This window comes from Corythoichthys intestinalis, chromosome 3 (assembly GCF_030265065.1).
Source record: "Corythoichthys intestinalis isolate RoL2023-P3 chromosome 3, ASM3026506v1, whole genome shotgun sequence".
In the NCBI taxonomy this organism is placed as follows: Eukaryota; Metazoa; Chordata; class Actinopteri; order Syngnathiformes; family Syngnathidae; genus Corythoichthys; species Corythoichthys intestinalis.
The window spans coordinates 49,318,424-49,335,579 of NC_080397.1; the positions used below are offsets into that span (position 1 = coordinate 49,318,424).

Sequence of the window (17,156 nt, forward strand, 5' to 3'; positions counted from 1 at the left end):
TTTAGCTGTGATTAACTCGAGTAAAAATTTTAATCGTTTGACAGCCCTAGTTAATAGTCTGAGTTTTTACTACATGCATAGACTTCATAATATAATTACTTAACAGTAATGAAGTCTATGCTACATGTTATCAAATATTTTTCTCTTTTACAAATCGATCATTAACTTACCTTTGAGCAAGCATAAGTGTCTTTGGGTGACTGTTTAGACATTAAGTTTTTTATGTGGTCAACGGCAGAGCCTTATCCATAGCGTGCATTTGGTGAGCCTTCTTTTTCCATCTTGTGTCTTATCTTTCCATTCCAACAATTTATTTTACAGAATATATATACATACATATAATTCACAGAAAAATATGGCATATTTTATAGATGGTTTGAATTGCGATTAATTACGATTAATTTTTAAGCTGTGATTAACCCGATTAAAAATTTTAATCGTTTGACAGCCCGAGTTTTTGCACTTTCTTGTAAAAAAAAAAAAAAAAAAAAAACAGCTAAAGGGCAGTTTTTTGTTGTATGGGCATGTTTCCATCGTTTCTGTTGAATCATAAGGATACTTTAAATAAATAATGGACATAAATTTATTTGGCTACTTTAGTAATGAGTAATGTACAATGCGTCGATAATCGTGATGATCGCGATCAACGTCAATACCGCGATCATCGTTCAAAAATCGAATCGTAGCACCATGAATTGTAATCGAATCGAATCGTGGGGTGCCTAAGATGGCACACCCCCTACCTTGAAGGTCTCGCCCACTTGCAAGTCCATTTCAAAGTAGGCAATGGAGCACCAGTAGTCTGGAGCTGAAACACAGTTAAAACTCTTAATTGAAGTCACTTCATGAAGTGCAATGAACGAATGAAAATGAATGAGTGAGTGAATGCTGCAATTAAGTCACAGTCAGTCGACATGGGTAGTATGCTCTCACCGGGATGGTTGGATATGGGGGGTTGAAAGGCAAACTCGTCGTGGACTGACCCTGAGGATGAGAGCGAGGTGTTTAAGACCACCAAAACCTTTGAAAATTGTATTCTGTGCAGTGTGCTCTTATTGGCTGACTTACAGTAGTGTGCTGGCTGTGGCATGGGCGGATGGTGCTGGAGATGACCGTTGCTGTGGTGTGGTGTATTCGGGGTGAAGCTGCTGTTCCTTGACCAGACTGTATTGCCACCTGAAATGTAGGGAACATGTTGTTTAGGCAACAAGCGCTTTTTTTTAATTTTTTTTTTTTATTTACAAAGACTATATTTAACACTACATAGTTTTGATTTTTTTTTAATTAAATGAAAAAAAAAAAACTAGGGCTGTCAAAATTATCGTTAACAGGCGGTAATTATTGTTTAAAATTAATCACGTTGAAATATTTGACGCAATTAACGCACATGCCCCGCTCAAACAGATTATAATGACTAGTGTTGCACCGATACCATTTTTTGGGCCCGATTCCGATACAGATACCTGGCTGTGCAGTATCAGCCGATACCGATACCATTCCGATACCACTCTGTTTGCAAAAAATAAAAATAAAAAAATATATATATATATGTGTGTGCGTATAAGGGATGCAACGATACAGTTAAGTCACGGTTCGGTACGATTTTCGATACAATTCAATACATTTAATGCTCTGAAACAGAAAATACAACTGTTATTATTATTATTATTATTTTTATTTGCTAACAAGCAAAAATAACAATGCCATCATATAAACAAGCATTTTAGTGCATAATATTTATGTGCTTACTTCTTACTGAGCTGAAGAAATTTTGTATATAAGTGCTGAGAACAATCTTTACTGTTTGTAAAGTGGGGCACACTGTTGATTGCTGCAGCTCTCTTAGCAGCTATATTTACCATATAAGCAAAACATCCTATTTGTGGTCCGAGTCCATCTGTAACATGTACTGAATTAACAGTATTTGCAGCATTATCTATAGTCACTGGTATGGATTGATTTGGCCTGCTTAACTTCCATTCAGTCATGGCGGTTTCTAATTCACCAATGTAGTATATGGACTACGCGTCGCTCTGGGCTCACGCAGCTAATGGCATGTGATCTAATGTAGCACATCTAGGTTTGTATTTGATGATATCTAGTGTGCGCGCTGCGCCGCTAGACTGTTTTCTGGCCACAGAAGTCACTTCTGCTCATTACTTCACAACACCAGCATATGACAATCGACTTTCATAAACAGAACGAGTTTGAAGTACGGCGCTCTTAATTTGCCACTCATCGTTCATCATGAAACCATGAGTTTGCTTAGTCTCCCACGGTATTAATCTTTCTGATCCCATCGGCGCTACAACAACAGGCGTTAACTTACGCATGCTAATCGTTTGTGAATGCCATGTTAGATGAGCAACGAAACATCGCGGATATGCGTTGTAGTTTACATTCTTAATATTGGAGACGACGTGTTAATTTCGTTTGATAAGTTCGAGACAAAGACATACAAATGTCATACATCGGGATTTGGTAAGTTAGCTCACGTGGGGAGGACAGTACATTTGCGTTCAAGTGATGCCAGTAGATGGTATCGGCGCCCTAAATGTTGGTACTCGTCGATACCGATACCACCAATTCGGGCCGGATCGGCACCCCCTGCCGATACTGGTATCGATATCGGTGCAACTTTAATAATGACAGCACAGTGTGATTTCCACTTGTTACTTGTGTTTTTTGTGTTTTGTCGCCCTCTGCTGGTACTTGGGTGCGACTGATTTTATGGGTTTCAGCACCATGAGCGTTGTATACCGTAATTTTCGGACTATACGCCGCTACTTTTTTCCTTCACTTTAAATCCTGCGGCTTATAGTCCAATGAGGCTTATTTGTTGTTTTATTTGGGTTAATAGGTAACACTTCATTTGACAGCGGCACCATAAGACAGTCATAATTGTGACATGACACTATTATGGGCATTACTGAATGCTTATGACAGATGTCATTAGGTGTCATCCGGCAAATTATGTCACTAACTTTGTTTATGTCTAGCTCGGGTCTTTTACATCTATTCAAAAGTGAGCTAATTTGCCCGATAACACTAAATGACATCTGTCATAAGCATTCATGATTGCTCATGATAGTGTCATGTCGTAATTATGATTGTCAAATCACAGTCTTATGGCGCCACTGTCAAATAAAGTATTACCAAATACCATAAGTATCAATTAATAAAACAACTGGAATAGTAACTGAAGAAATAATTAGCGCATAACATGAATTTTGATTGTTATTTACATCTATAGTGCTGCAACGCATGCTAGGAGGCATGTTGGATGACAACAGTGTTGACAGCAGGTGGCAGCAGAGGTTGACTGTCTACCGCAAGGGAGCAGTGATGGCCAAATGAAGCTTCTTGAAGCAATCAAGCTTTGAACCAATTGGCTGCATGGTGGTTCATTTGGTCTTATGACAGTCGTATGATGCCACTGACAAATAAAGTGTTACCAGTTAATACATTTTGGTGCAAATATCCCATAATACAGTGAGGACAGCTGCGGCTTATAGTCCAGTACGGCTTATCTATGAACAAATGTCGTTTTTGTGTCAAATTTGGTGGGTGGCGGCTTATAGTCAGGTGCGCCTTATAGTGCGAAAATTATGGTAATTATTGACATCAAAAATGGCGAGCTACTAGTTTATTTTTTGATTGAAAATTTTACAAATTTTATTAAAATGAAAACATTTTTTAATATAACATATCTATAACTTGTACTAACATTTGTACTATACTATAACTTGTACTAACATTTATCTTTTAAGAACTACAAGCCTTTCTATCCATGGATCACTTTAGCAGAATGTTAATGCTATCTTGTTGAATTATTGTTATAATGAACAAATACAGTACTTATGTACAGTATGTTGAATGTATATATCCGTCTTGTGTCTTATCTTTCCATTCCAACAATAATTTACAGAAAAATATGGCATATTTTATAGATGGTTTGAATTGCGATTAATTACGATTAAATAATTTTTAAGCTGTGATTAACTCGATTAAGAATTTTAATTAAAAAAAAAAAAAAAAAAACTCAAATTGATATCAATTATAATAATTATGATACTTGAATCTTACTAGCTGATCCTGTGGCGACAGTTGGGAATGATGACGTGGAGGCGGAGGTGGACGCCTCAGCGGGAGGGAGCATGTTAGTGGGCGCAAATAGGTCAGAGGGCCCTGGACGACCCCCTGATGGAGGGTGTTGAATGGTCTGCATTGAGCGACCCTCATCCATGGGGGGCAGACTTTGGGGCCCATCGAAATCGTGCTCGTCTTTGACCATCAATGCCGAGCCGGGCCTGGAGCCTGTTAGATTCAGTCCTGAAATGTCTGGTGGGGCGTGAAAGCACAAAAATGTGAGGAAACATGGGAATGAAGCTAAAATGGGAAAACAATCTCACCAATGCCGGGAGAGACCACTCGCTCGTAGTGATAAGGATTGACGCACACGCTGTCAGCCTTGAGGTCAAAGGCATACTGGCAATATTTGACGTGCTTCAACTCATTCTTGTGCAGGTCGGGCCAGCGCCAAAGCTTGGCGTAAACAACATGTGGGAAACCCTTACGTCCAGCCACCTGGAAGGAGAGAAAAAAAAATGCTTACACATGCTTGCAAAAAAAACAAATTTCACATTCTCTAATTGAGTTTGTCAGTCAGCCAGCTAGGTCAAAAAGGGCTTATCTCAGGGGTCGACAATATAAATGGCCCGGTTCCCTGGACGTACTTTTAAAACCATTAGGGCCACCAGAATGCTTACCACCCCCCCAAAAAAAAAAAACCTTATTTCACATTAATTCCATCGTGTTTTGACGACGTTATGCTATTCCGATCAAAAACAACCTTACTGTCTATGCAGCCAACTGTTGCTCTCCGTGGGGTGTAAACGCACCTCGTTCGTTCGCTCGAATGTGAACGTGTACAACCTAAGCCTGTCGCAATATGCAATAATTCCATTTATCGCGCGATAAATAAAAGTGCAGCAGACGTGCTGGTTAAAGTTCGGATTCCTCGTTACCAACTGCGCAAAATGCATCTTCGTTCCAGGTCCGACAAAAACTAGCGCCGGAGCCAATCCATTATATCCTATTGTTCAACGTATACCGGCCGCATCAGTGCTCCGGAGTGACTGTGGACCATCTATGGCGCGCCGGTGTTGTTGACGTGTGGGCACTCCCGTCAGGAGTGACATTTCACGCGGGGCAGCTATTTTTCGGCACAACGCCGGCTATTTACAACGAAGTCCGCCAAAACATTGTTACCGACTTGGCTGCTACGAACAACTTCGCTTTGACAACTAACAGCTGAATGAAATTAAGAACGCTGTGCTTCAAACTCGTCCTGTTTATTAAAGTCGATTGTCATATGCTGGTGTTGTGTAGTAATGAGCTGACGTGACTTCAGCGGCGCTTGCTAACTTTTTGAATGCGCGCACACACCAGATATCATGAAATGGCAAACTAGATGTGCTAAGTCCCATGCCATTGGCTTTGTGAGCCCAGAGTGATTATGGGACACGTAGTCCATATACTACATCGATGAATTCTAAACTGTCATGACTGAATGGAAGTTAAGAAGGCCAAATCAATCCATACCAGTGACTATAGATAATGCTGCAAATATTGTTAATTCAGTACGTGACACAGATGGATTCGGACCACAAATAGGATGTCTTGCTCATGTAGTAAACCTAGCTGCTAAGAGAGTTGTAGCAATCAACAGTTTCCCCTGCTTCACTTTAAAAACAGTAAAGATTGTTCTCAGCACTTTTATACAAAATTTTTTCAGATCAGTAAGAAGTATGCACATAAATATTATGTACTAAAATGCATGATTTTATGATGGCAATTTAATTTTTGCTCGTTAGCAAAAAAAAAAAAAAGAAACAAAAAATATAATTGTTATTTTTTTGAAAGAGCATTAAATGTATTGAATCGGATCTGAAAATCGTGTCCCCCGTATCAAAAACCGTGCCGAACCATGACTTAACTGTATCGTTGCATCCCTATGGAACACCATTGCAGAAGCTATGACGGGAAAAGTTTTCATTTGCCTAAATGCTTAAGTTATTAAGTGCAATTATTTATTTATTTATTTTTAAACACATTTTATTTATTCTGTGTGGTATCAATATTGTTGTTTTTTTAACTAAGAGGCATGGTCTATTGTTTTTAGTTGTGACTTCTTAAAAAGTATTTTTGAATTTAAGAGTAAATATCGCGTTTAAATGGGTGTACTTGATCTATTAATACTGTATTCGCACTGTGTCATTGTAAATTGGTTTAAAAAAATGGGGGGGGGGGGCGCAATAATATCGCATATCGCAATAATTTATGAGAATAATTATCACACACTAAAATTTGTTATTGCGACAGGCCTAGTGCAACCTGATTACTACTGCTGACTGATTGTCAGTAGACATGTGCCGATTACCGGTTTCAAGGTACACCGTGGTATGAAAACGTCACGGGTTCAAAACCGCAAAAATGTTCAGTCAGAAAATCCCTACGGTATTAGCTATTTTTTATGTCCCAAAAATGCAGGGAGAAATCCCTCGCTTGCAGCTGCAAGGCTCCACCCTTCCCCACCGTCTGTTGCTCAGTGTCAGTGAGTCTGCTGTGCTACACGATGGCTGGAGGAGGTGAAACTCCTGAACTTTTCCGCCCCCATCGAGGAAAACGAAATCACTAGTATGGAAATACTTCGACTACAGAAAAGTTACAGACTGCCGCCGCTTAGAGGAGGAGGGCCAAGCGACATGTAAAACATGTTTGCGGAGGGTGGTTGCCGAGGAGGCAATAGCTCCAATATGATTTCGCATTTATACAAAATTTAAGGTTAGTACACACTAGGGGTGGGCGATATGGCCTTAAATACGTATCACGATAAATGGAGCAGATTTACCTCGATAACGATAAATGACGATAAAGTCGCCCAAGCAGACTGTTGTATAATTTGAAAATCTGAATCAATGCATGAAATACAGATTAACAGTTTCTTGTTGATTTAGTTACCAGCATTCAATTTGATATATTTAACAATTGTACATGCAGTCTAGACATTAGGTTTATAAAAATGTATTGTAAACAATAAGAATTCAAGTATGAGCATTTATAACAGCGTGTATGGCTTGAACAATCTACATTGTCAAAATCCATATGCCTGTGCAAACATGTCATTGTAAGACAAATGACTTGCAGCTTGAACAGTACACTTCAAAAAGACAATTTATTGTTAATGGCTGCTGTGACATAATTATTCAATACAAGTGTTTACTTTATGGTTTCAGCCCCCCCCCCCCAAGTGCATTTTTTAATAAATGCAGGCATACATGAACCCCCAAACAGACAGACAGACACACATTAAAGCTATATTGATCTTCTGCAAATGAAACACTTAAGATTTTATGATAGCAATAATGACACAGAATTAAGCACATACAGAAAAATAGCTGGGGCCATTTCTCGGTCATATTACAAGTTTCACCGTTGGATTGTGCTTAATGCTGAATGCTTTACCATCACAAAAGCTATCAGAGAAATCACACACAGTCAGATACAAAATAACGCAACATAGTAATTGCTAGATGCAGTCCGTGCACAATCCACTGATTAAGTTCAGCCGTTTTGACAAGGTTAGAGCCGCTATCCGACTCCATCACGTTCATTTGTAGCGTTAGCCGCTAGCGGCCGCTAGCGTTAGGCGCTAGCGTTAGCCTGTGGCCTGGCTACCAGTAGAAAGCAATGAAAGCACCATCTCCGGAAATCGTGAGAACAAGGGAGTAGAGCGGGTGAAAGCCCGTCTGGATGCTACCAAGAGTCTATTAAATGTCGGGTGAAAGTTTGGCGAACCTCCCTTAAGCCACACTCCATCACGTTTTGCTTGTAGCATTAGCTGCTAGCGTTAGCTTGCCGGGCTTCTGTTTGATTGGCTTCCTGATGATCACGTGACTCCCTACGTGAGTACATTCACTGCTTTCTTAAAGGGGAATGAACATAGGCGAACAACACAGAGTCAAAGCGGGATGAAAAGACTATTTTCTTGTTTTATTAATTTACCGAATTTACCGACATGGTCAAAATTACGTCGGTCATCGTGAAGAATTTCGGTGACGGTAAATTTTCGGTTTACCGCCCAGCTCTAGTACACACTGTCATGAATGTTTCCCACAAGCTATGAGACTTAACTCCAGTGCGTGTCTAGCGGTGGTAAAATGTGATTTTTTTCTCTCTCTCTAACAACTGTTTGTGATGAGAAAGAGTGTGTGTGTATAATGTAAACGTGATACGAGTCATACACACGTGTTTTTTATGGAAAATAATTCAATTATTTTTGTTCTAATGGTAATAATGTTGAGCTGTGGATTTAGGCTCACCTAAAGGACTGCATTTATTTTAATTTTATTTAGAAAATTTCAGTTATTTTTATTCATTTATTTTTTTAATTTTAACTTTACATCGTACTACTGTATGTTCCAATTTGCTAAAATGTTTTGAAAAATAAAAATCCTGTTAAATTGGGAAAAGTTTTTTTTTTTTTTTTTTTTTTTTTTGTAAACCCAGATATCGCAAAGTAACACATTTTAGAGCTGTAATTGCAATACTGTGATATTTTGGCTTAAGGTTATGATACCGGCAAATGCCTAATTGTCAGCATCTTAGTACCCACTGAAGGGAAAAGGTACCGTTCTCGCACACACCATATAATTGTTTGCATTAGTATAACACATTCATTTCACTATAGTTTAGGCAGACTCCACTCAGTGGCCTTGAACACAGTAAAGTGAATCACCTTATCGGCGCTCATGAGGGGGAAAAGGAAAAATAGTACCGTTTCTCGTAGGCACCGTCTAACTGTTTGCATTACTCGAACACACGTAATATAATCAATCAGGGAATAGCATCATTTCTCATATTTACTGTAGGACTGCACTACTCTAACACACCTAATGTAAAATAAATAGCACACCATCGTTTAAAGAAACAGAATAGATACACAACGCCATCTTATAACAGAAGCCCGAAACGTGTGCGCCACGAGCAAGATTGACGCACCAACTCTGGCAATCAGTCCTCCCGACAAACGAACAAGGACAAAGACCAGCGCGCTTTGTCCTAAAACAAGTAGTGCCAGCCCGGATAACAAAGTTGATAGCAGGCGCTTGTGACGTCAAGACCAGCGTCGGTCGCTGTGGCAACCACATCCCATCCACGCACGAACCTAAACAGCCCAAAACCGGCCAGAGAGGGATGATCCCAAAGCAACGCCTGGACACACCTTCGGCCAGCCCACGGACTTAAACACTGGACAGTGAGATAAGACAGATTTTGCTGCTCAGAAACATGTAGCCTTGTTTTGGCTACATGTTGTCGTCTGTTTTTGCCTTGTTTTTGACCATTGTCGACGAATAAATTGTCAACCTGCTTTCGGTGAGTCTTTTTCAAACTTTTGGAACATGGAGTCAGTACAAAGGGTTAATATCAGAGATGAATGTGCGAAGTTCCGCCTTCCCGGTTGGAGGCAGCATCGGCAGAGCGGCACTTTGTTTAGCTGTCGCTGTTTCCGTGCGGCTTGTCTGGGGAGGCGAATTTCAACACCACCTAACATTACACTAATGGTGTTATACTTGTATAGCGCTTTTCCACCCTTTCAAGGCTCTCAAAGGGCTTCACACTACACTGCCATCCACCTACTGGTGACGCAGCACCAGGAACAACTTGGGGTTCAGTATCTTGCTCAAGGATACTTAGGCGAGTTCATCAGGGCGAAGACTTGAACCCACAACAACTACTTTACCACTGAGCCACACCACCCCGACTACTACTACTAAAATTGCCTGGCACGGCCAGACTGTTCTCCCTGTGTTTTTCAAACACTTAGAGAATAGTCTGGGACCCAGCCCATTAACGGCCTCTCGAGCAAGTACAAAATCATTCGACAAATCAGATTCGTTTATTTGCGTGACGTGTTCTTAACGAGCAACGTCACTCTTCCGCGTCGGAAGTCGTCTCCACAACAACACAGATGGCGAACAGGAGAGCCGAGAATATGTTCCAATCCACGGTAAAATCAGTTTTAAATTACCATAAACACATCGACACAAGTCATTGACAACAGTCTGTCTCGCGCTAGCCATGTTGAATAAACTCCGCTCTCCTCGTATGTTTACTTCCGCGCGCAAGTCCCTCGTCCCGCCCGTTGCTGATTGGTCCACTCCACTGTCTGTTTGCTGTGGCTTGCTCCGCCCTGGAAATGTTATCCGCTTAAATGGTGGCCAGACTCAATTGCTGGAACAGCGGTGAGTCTGGAGTACCAGGCTACTACTACAAGACGACATGTTTATGAAACCCCCAGAACCCGGCCAAATACCGGGGAAAAAGACCACTCAAGAAAGAGAAAGTCACCGGAGGAGTTGGGGGGGGGGGGGGGGGCAAAATCCAACATGAAAACAAAAGGGAGAGAAAGTTTCAGCCTCATTGCCGAGACCGCTGGAAATGGCTCGGCTACGATGAGACAAAAAACAAGGTTTACTATACAGTGTTCAGGTCAATGCCCACGTATACAGACAGGTTCAGTTAGGGAAAAGTTAACGAGTATGAAACTTATGGTATGAACATAATGTGATCATTCATCTGCGTGACTACGGAGAAAATATCATCATATCGACAGTCTCGCTTGAAATCGTTAGCCATAATTAACTTAGTCATCACTTTGACTTCTAAATTGTTGACACGACAACCGAGCTGGGGAAGACTTCCACAGGGTGGTAAGGGGAAGACAGAAAAGCTTTGCCCAGGCATGGGTCTCTCGCGCGAGTCCACCTCCCACTGGAGCTCCCAAGAAAAAATCTTATTTTGTGTGGGTTTCTTTCCCCAAAACATTGAAATATATGAAAGTGGTCAGTGGAATCGATTTGGATTTATTCATGTTTCTGGTTAGGTTATTTGTAGAGATGTCGGGTCCGATCACGTAATTTTCAAAGTATCGGAAACGGCAAAAAAATATCGGTCATGCCTTTTTTTAATATACAGTACTGTGCAAAAGTTTTAGGCAGGACACCTTGCACTTTACCAACTTAGCTGTATGAGCTGGATGGATGCTCCAAACAAAGTTTCGTTGTGCTTTCTTTGTAACAATGACAATAAATATTCTGAATCTGAATCTGAATCTAAAACTTTTGCACAGTACTGTATAGATTTTTAAAAAATCATTAAATTTATTAGGATCATGGAAGCTTCCACTTGGGGAAAATATATACATACAATATATCCTGTATATACATAATATAATAAAAATATACAGTACTGTGCAAAAGTTTTAGGCAGGTGTCCTGCCTAAAACTTTTGCACAGTACTGTATTTAGAATTTTTTAATTACATTGTTTACATTGTATTTAATGTTACAGACATAATATGTTACACTCATCCAGAGTCTTTAGTTTAGGCTACAGGTAGGGTTATCAAATTTATCCCGATAACGGTGGTAATTAATTTTTAAAAAAAAATTTATCCCATTAAAATATTTAACGCAATTAACGCATGCTCTAAATCTGTAATGGCGCCGTTATACCTACCGTATATATATGGAGCTAAACGGCAGCATACAATGAGTAGAGTGAATTTTGGCAGCCTTTGGAGCCTTTTTTTAATTGGCTAAAGCCTTACAATCCCTTTCCCTACGATTAGAAATATCTTGGGAAGCAATGTGGGGAAGAAAGGTAGTAATTGATCTTTGTCTTAACACCCTATATTATTTCCCAACGCAGAGAAGATATATCAATTCGTGCCAATACGCACAGTCATGGTTGCACTTCCCATCATGCATTTGGGCAGAAGTTAAATGGCTACAGTATCATTTACTGAAAGCTCAACAAATACACTAGATGGCAATATTTAGTCACAATATACAAAGTCACATTTATCCTTTAAGAATTACAAGTCTTTCTATCCGTGGATCCCTCTCACAGAAAGAATGTTAATAATGTAAATGCCATCTTGAGGATTTATTGTCATAATAAACAATACAGTACTTATGTACTGTATGTTGAATGTATATATTCGTCCGAGTTTTATTCATTTTTTTCTTAATGCATTGCCAAAATGTATATGATCGGGAAAAATTATCGGGAATGATTGGAATTGAATCGGGAGCGAAAAAAAAAAAAAGCAATCGGATCAGGAAATATCGGGATCGGCAGATACTCAAACTAAAACGATCAGGATCGGACCGGGAGCAAAAAAACATGATCGGAACAACCCTAGTATGAACATAATGTGATCATTCATCTGCGTGACTACGGAGAAAATAATATCATATCGACAGTCTCACTTGAAATCGTTAGCCATAATTAACTTAGTCATCACTTTGACTTCTAAATTGTTGACACGACAACCGAGCTGGGGAAGACTTCCTCAGGGTGGTAAGGGGAAGACAGAAAAGCTTGGCCCAGGCACGGGGCTCTCGCGCGGGTCCGCCTCCCACTGGAGCTCCCAAGAAAAAATCTTATTTTGTGTGGGTTTCTTTCCCAAAAACATTGAAATATATGTAAGTGGTCAGTGGAATCGATTTGGACTTATTCATGTTTCTGGTTAAGTTATTTGTGTTCCGGGTAAATGCTGAAGCCACACGCCAGTTTGTTACATGTCAACATTACACAAAAATAATACAAATTATCTACATTATTTTTGCGCAAAAACTCCCTTGTCATGTGACCAATTTACTCAAAACCTGTGTGGGATGACAACACTCCACTGGCTGCATGAGTTAGGCTACACCTCTTGTTTGTACATTATACACCTGTTTGAAGCAAATGTCTGTTGAATATTCAACTTAAAACTAACTTCATTGCACACTGTAGGCTATATCAGTCTTTGAAAGGATATTTCTATATTATCATTAATTTATTGGCATTAATATGATACATTTTTTTCTAAATAGGTAAATAACTATAGTCACTTGCTTTCAGAAATGTTGAGTTATTAGTTTTATATATAAACAAATAATGAGGGTGCAAAAATCAGCCAAATGACGAGGAGATGGGGGAAGAACTGGCTACACTGGAGTGATTATGGATTAGGATTATTTGCAATAGATTCATGTTTCTGCACCGTTTTGCTGCACTTTTCATTAAATTTACAATTAAAAAAAATGTTATTCATGTTATTCAAGCAAATTGTTCTTTTTTGTGATTTTTAGGATTAGGGTTGTTACGATCACGTTTTTTTGCTCCCGATCCGATCCCGATCGTTTTAGTTTGAGTATCTGCCGATCCCGATATTTCCCGATCCGATTACTTTTTTTTTTGCTCCCGATTCAATTCCAATCATTCCCGATAATTTTTCCCGATCATATACATTTTGGCAATGCATTAAGAAAAAAATGAATAAAACTCGGACGAATATATACATTCAACATACAGTACAGAAGTACTGTATTTGTTTATTATGACAATAAATCCTCAAGATGGCATTTACATTATTAACATTCTTTCTGTGAGAGGGATCCACGGATAGAAAGACTTGTAATTCTTAAAGGATAAATGTGACTCTGTATATTGTGACTAAATATTGCCATCTAGTGTATTTGTTGAGGTTTCAGTAAATGATACTGCACCCATTTACCCTAATTTTCGCACTATAAGGCGCACCTGATTATAAGCCGCAGCCCACCAAATTTGGCACAAAAACGGCATTTGTTCATAGATAAGCCGCACTGGACTATAAGCCGCTGCTGTCCTCACTGTATCATGGGATATTTACACAAAAAAATATTAACCGGTCCAACCTTTTTTGACAGCGGCATCATACGACCGACTGTCATAAGACCAAATGAACCATTTTAAAACTTTGAACCAATTAGTGCAAAGCTTCATTGTTTCAAGAAGCTTCATTTGGCCATCACTGCTCCCTTGGGGGAGACAGTCAACCTCTGCTGCCATCTGCTGTTGACTGTTGTCATCCAACATGCCTCTTAGCATGCATTGCAGCGCTCCAGATGTAAATAACAATCAAAAATCATGTTCTTTGCTAAATATTTCTTCAGTTACTGTTCCAATTGTTTCATCAATTGCTAGTTATGGTATTTGCTAACATTTTATTTGACAGTGGTGCCATAAGACTGTCATAACACAATCATAATTATGACATGTCTCTGTCCTGAGCATTCATGAATGCTTATAACAGATGTCATTAAGTGTTATCCGGCAAATGATCTCACTTTTGAATGGATGCAAAAGATCCAAGATGGACAAAAATTGAGTTAGTGACATAATTTGCCAAATGACACTTAATGACATAAGCATTCAGTAATGTCCATGATAGTGTCATGTCATGATTTTGATGATCTTATGACAGTCTTATGACACCGCTGTCAAATAAAGTGTTACCTAAAAAAAAAAAAAAAAAAAAAAACAAATAAGCCGCACTGGACTATAAGCCACAGGTATCAAAATGAAGGAAAAAAGTAGCGGCTTATAGTCCGAAAATTACGGTAACTGTTCTGCCCAAATGCATGACGGGAAGTGCAACCATGACTGTGCGTAGGGGCACCAATTGATATATCTTCTCTGCGTTGGGGAAGAACATAGGGTGCTAAGAAAATGATCAACTACTACCTTTCCTCCCCACATTGCATCTCACGATATTTTTAATTGCTGAGAGAGTGATTGTAAGACTTTACCCAAATAAAAAAAGGCTCCAAAGGCTGTCAAAATTCTCTCTACTCATTATATACTCATTATATGCTGCCTTTTAGCTCTATATATAGGTAAAACGGCGCCTTTATAGATTGAACGCGACAATGCGTGAGTGGGTCGTGCAGCGCATGCATTAATAATTAAACGTGATTAATTAAAAAAAATTCATTACCACCGTTAACGCAATAAATTTGATAGCCCTACTTTAAGCCAAAACTACTCTGGATGAGTGTAAGACATTTTGTCTGTAACGTTAAATACAATTAGAAAGCGATATAAATAAAATATATTTATATATTAAAAAAAGGCATGTCCGATATTTTTTTGCCGATTCCGATACTTTGAAGATGACGTGATCGGACATTCAGATCGATCGGGACATCTTTAATTAGGATCAATAACTGAAGCCTAGGCCAGTGGTTTTGGTAGTAAGGCAAGTGAACTTCAAAAGCCACTGGGCTAATTTCCCTTACTGTCTACCTCTGTATGTGAAAACATGTTTTAACCGCTGTAACCTCGATGTGGAATTACTGATCCCACCTGTAGTCGTCCGTCCAATGTCCTAGGTATGGTGACGCATTTGCTGGGATGCGCGCCATTGGTGGTAATAGCGGTGATGAGCGAGTCTAGCTCATCCTTCTTCTCCTTGAGCTTCTTAACCAGACTCTCAATAGCCCGTTTGGCGAAGCTCTCACTCTCGCCGCCTTGCCTGTGGCACATCAAGCTGTGCACGATGCTCAGGCAGGCGTCGTTGCTGGTAGGCGTGTTGGCGATAGACATGCTGGCTTGGCAGATTGACACACTGTGACGAGTGGGCTTCTTCAACTGAAGAAACACACCATCAGGACGCTGACAGGAGAGAGGATATACCAGGATTATTGACTGGTCGCCAGCTAATCATCAGGCACATGTGGAAAAACAAACCATTCACACTAACAGATTATTTGCAGTATTCATCGGAACCTGCATTTATGTTTGTTTTTAAAAGTGGGAGTGACTCAAATACTACAGCAAGTAAAACCACAGAAGGACAGGGAGAACATGCAAATCCTTAACAGGGTGGCCAGAGCGGAGATTCAAATACAGAACCTCTGGACCGTGAGGCTTCAATTTAATCACATTGAAATAATCCTACAAATTGATGTCCAACCATATGGGAAAATTGAACAAGATATGGAAGTCTTAACCCCTTCTTGCAAAATGTATCACATTTGATACACTTAGAATTTCATGATTTTGAGACTAATTCCGGATTTTGAAATATTTTTCCTCAAAAAAAAAAAAAAAAAATAATAATAATAATAATGGATGCAGGTCAACTCATGCATCCGTAGGTTCCATGAGAAAAAAGAACAGGATTTAGCAAGGGTTATAAATATTAGAGCGCTTATTACAAATATTATTCTTTTTTTCTTTTTTACAAATTTGGAAAAAAAGCTTTCATTAAGACCTTATATTTCAAATTGTGTGATTCTCTGACAATTACTTCATATTGCAGGCATTAAGAGGTTAATACTATTACAACTAATTAGATAGCAATTAAGTTAATCATTGGAATTGCTTAAAAATGAAATTGATCAGCTACAAACCACAATCATGACAAGACGGAAGTGACCGCTCCTTCGCTTCAAAATAAAGGTCTCAAACAAACCAAATAAAAAAATGGATGTTAGCTGAGTATTAAATCCATATTAAACGCATCATTAAATATCTTATTATTTACAAGCAAAACAGTTTAAACACACGCATGCTCGAGTATTTTCGATTTTGTTTTCAAATGTTTTTTTCTACAAAACGAACGGCGCGGAAGCAGAAACCGCTCATTGGCATGAATTGACGAGCGATTGCCTTGGAGAAAAATAAACTAGCTTAGCTGTAGGTAGGCGCACTCCATCTCATTTCATTTACATTATACAACACGTTACTGGTTCATTTAAATGATCTCCAGTTGGAATTATGATTATCGTTCCGTTCAATCATTATTTGTTCGTGAAGCCTGCACTTACTTCCCGCTACCTTGCGTTGCTGCTGTGGAAGGTCCTTCTTTTTGTCGTGTAGGTCCCCGAAATCGTTTTTCTTCTTCGATTGAGTTACTATTTCCAGTTCACACGGCCAAACAAATGCTATCCATGAATAAACACAGTCGAATCCTTCGAGGAGGAAAGGTCATGTGGAGGGGGCGAAAAAAAATCACTGCTCTCTTCTGGTAAGTTCTCATCTAGTGCATTCGGGTCTTCTTCGTCTTTGTTTTGTGATGGCTTCAGTAGCCAAAGCATCCGGTGAAATAGTGCCACCCTTTGTAAAGGAGGCTGAATTACAGCTTACGTACTAGTATAAAGACAGTTGAATTGAAAAAAAATCATTCACAGAGCAATGTAGTTTATGAATATGTTAATAATTTTGCAAACGTTTGAGATATATATAGTTTAAGATTTTTTTTATTTTTTTTTAAAG

General features: G+C 39.2%; 1 protein-coding gene across 2 annotated transcripts in view; it reads right to left on the reverse strand.

Annotated features, from left to right (window-relative positions):
- LOC130913161 (mothers against decapentaplegic homolog 4-like) overlaps positions 1-16,955 on the reverse strand; it is a 38,548-nt gene extending 21,593 nt beyond the window's left edge. Inside the window, exons 1-7 of one of the 2 annotated variants that reach the window (XM_057831526.1) lie at positions 16,719-16,955; positions 15,243-15,551; positions 4,413-4,587; positions 4,087-4,341; positions 1,069-1,176; positions 934-984; positions 744-808 (exon numbers count right to left, since the gene is read on the reverse strand). In XM_057831526.1, coding sequence (XP_057687509.1) covers positions 744-808; positions 934-984; positions 1,069-1,176; positions 4,087-4,341; positions 4,413-4,587; positions 15,243-15,482 — 894 coding nt within the window. In that variant the 5' untranslated portion in view covers positions 15,483-15,551; positions 16,719-16,955. Of the gene's footprint in view, positions 1-743; positions 809-933; positions 985-1,068; positions 1,177-4,086; positions 4,342-4,412; positions 4,588-15,242; positions 15,552-16,708 lie in introns of both variants that reach the window. The other variant, XM_057831525.1, reaches the window with a different exon arrangement.
- Between the last annotated feature and the right edge of the window lie 201 nt (positions 16,956-17,156).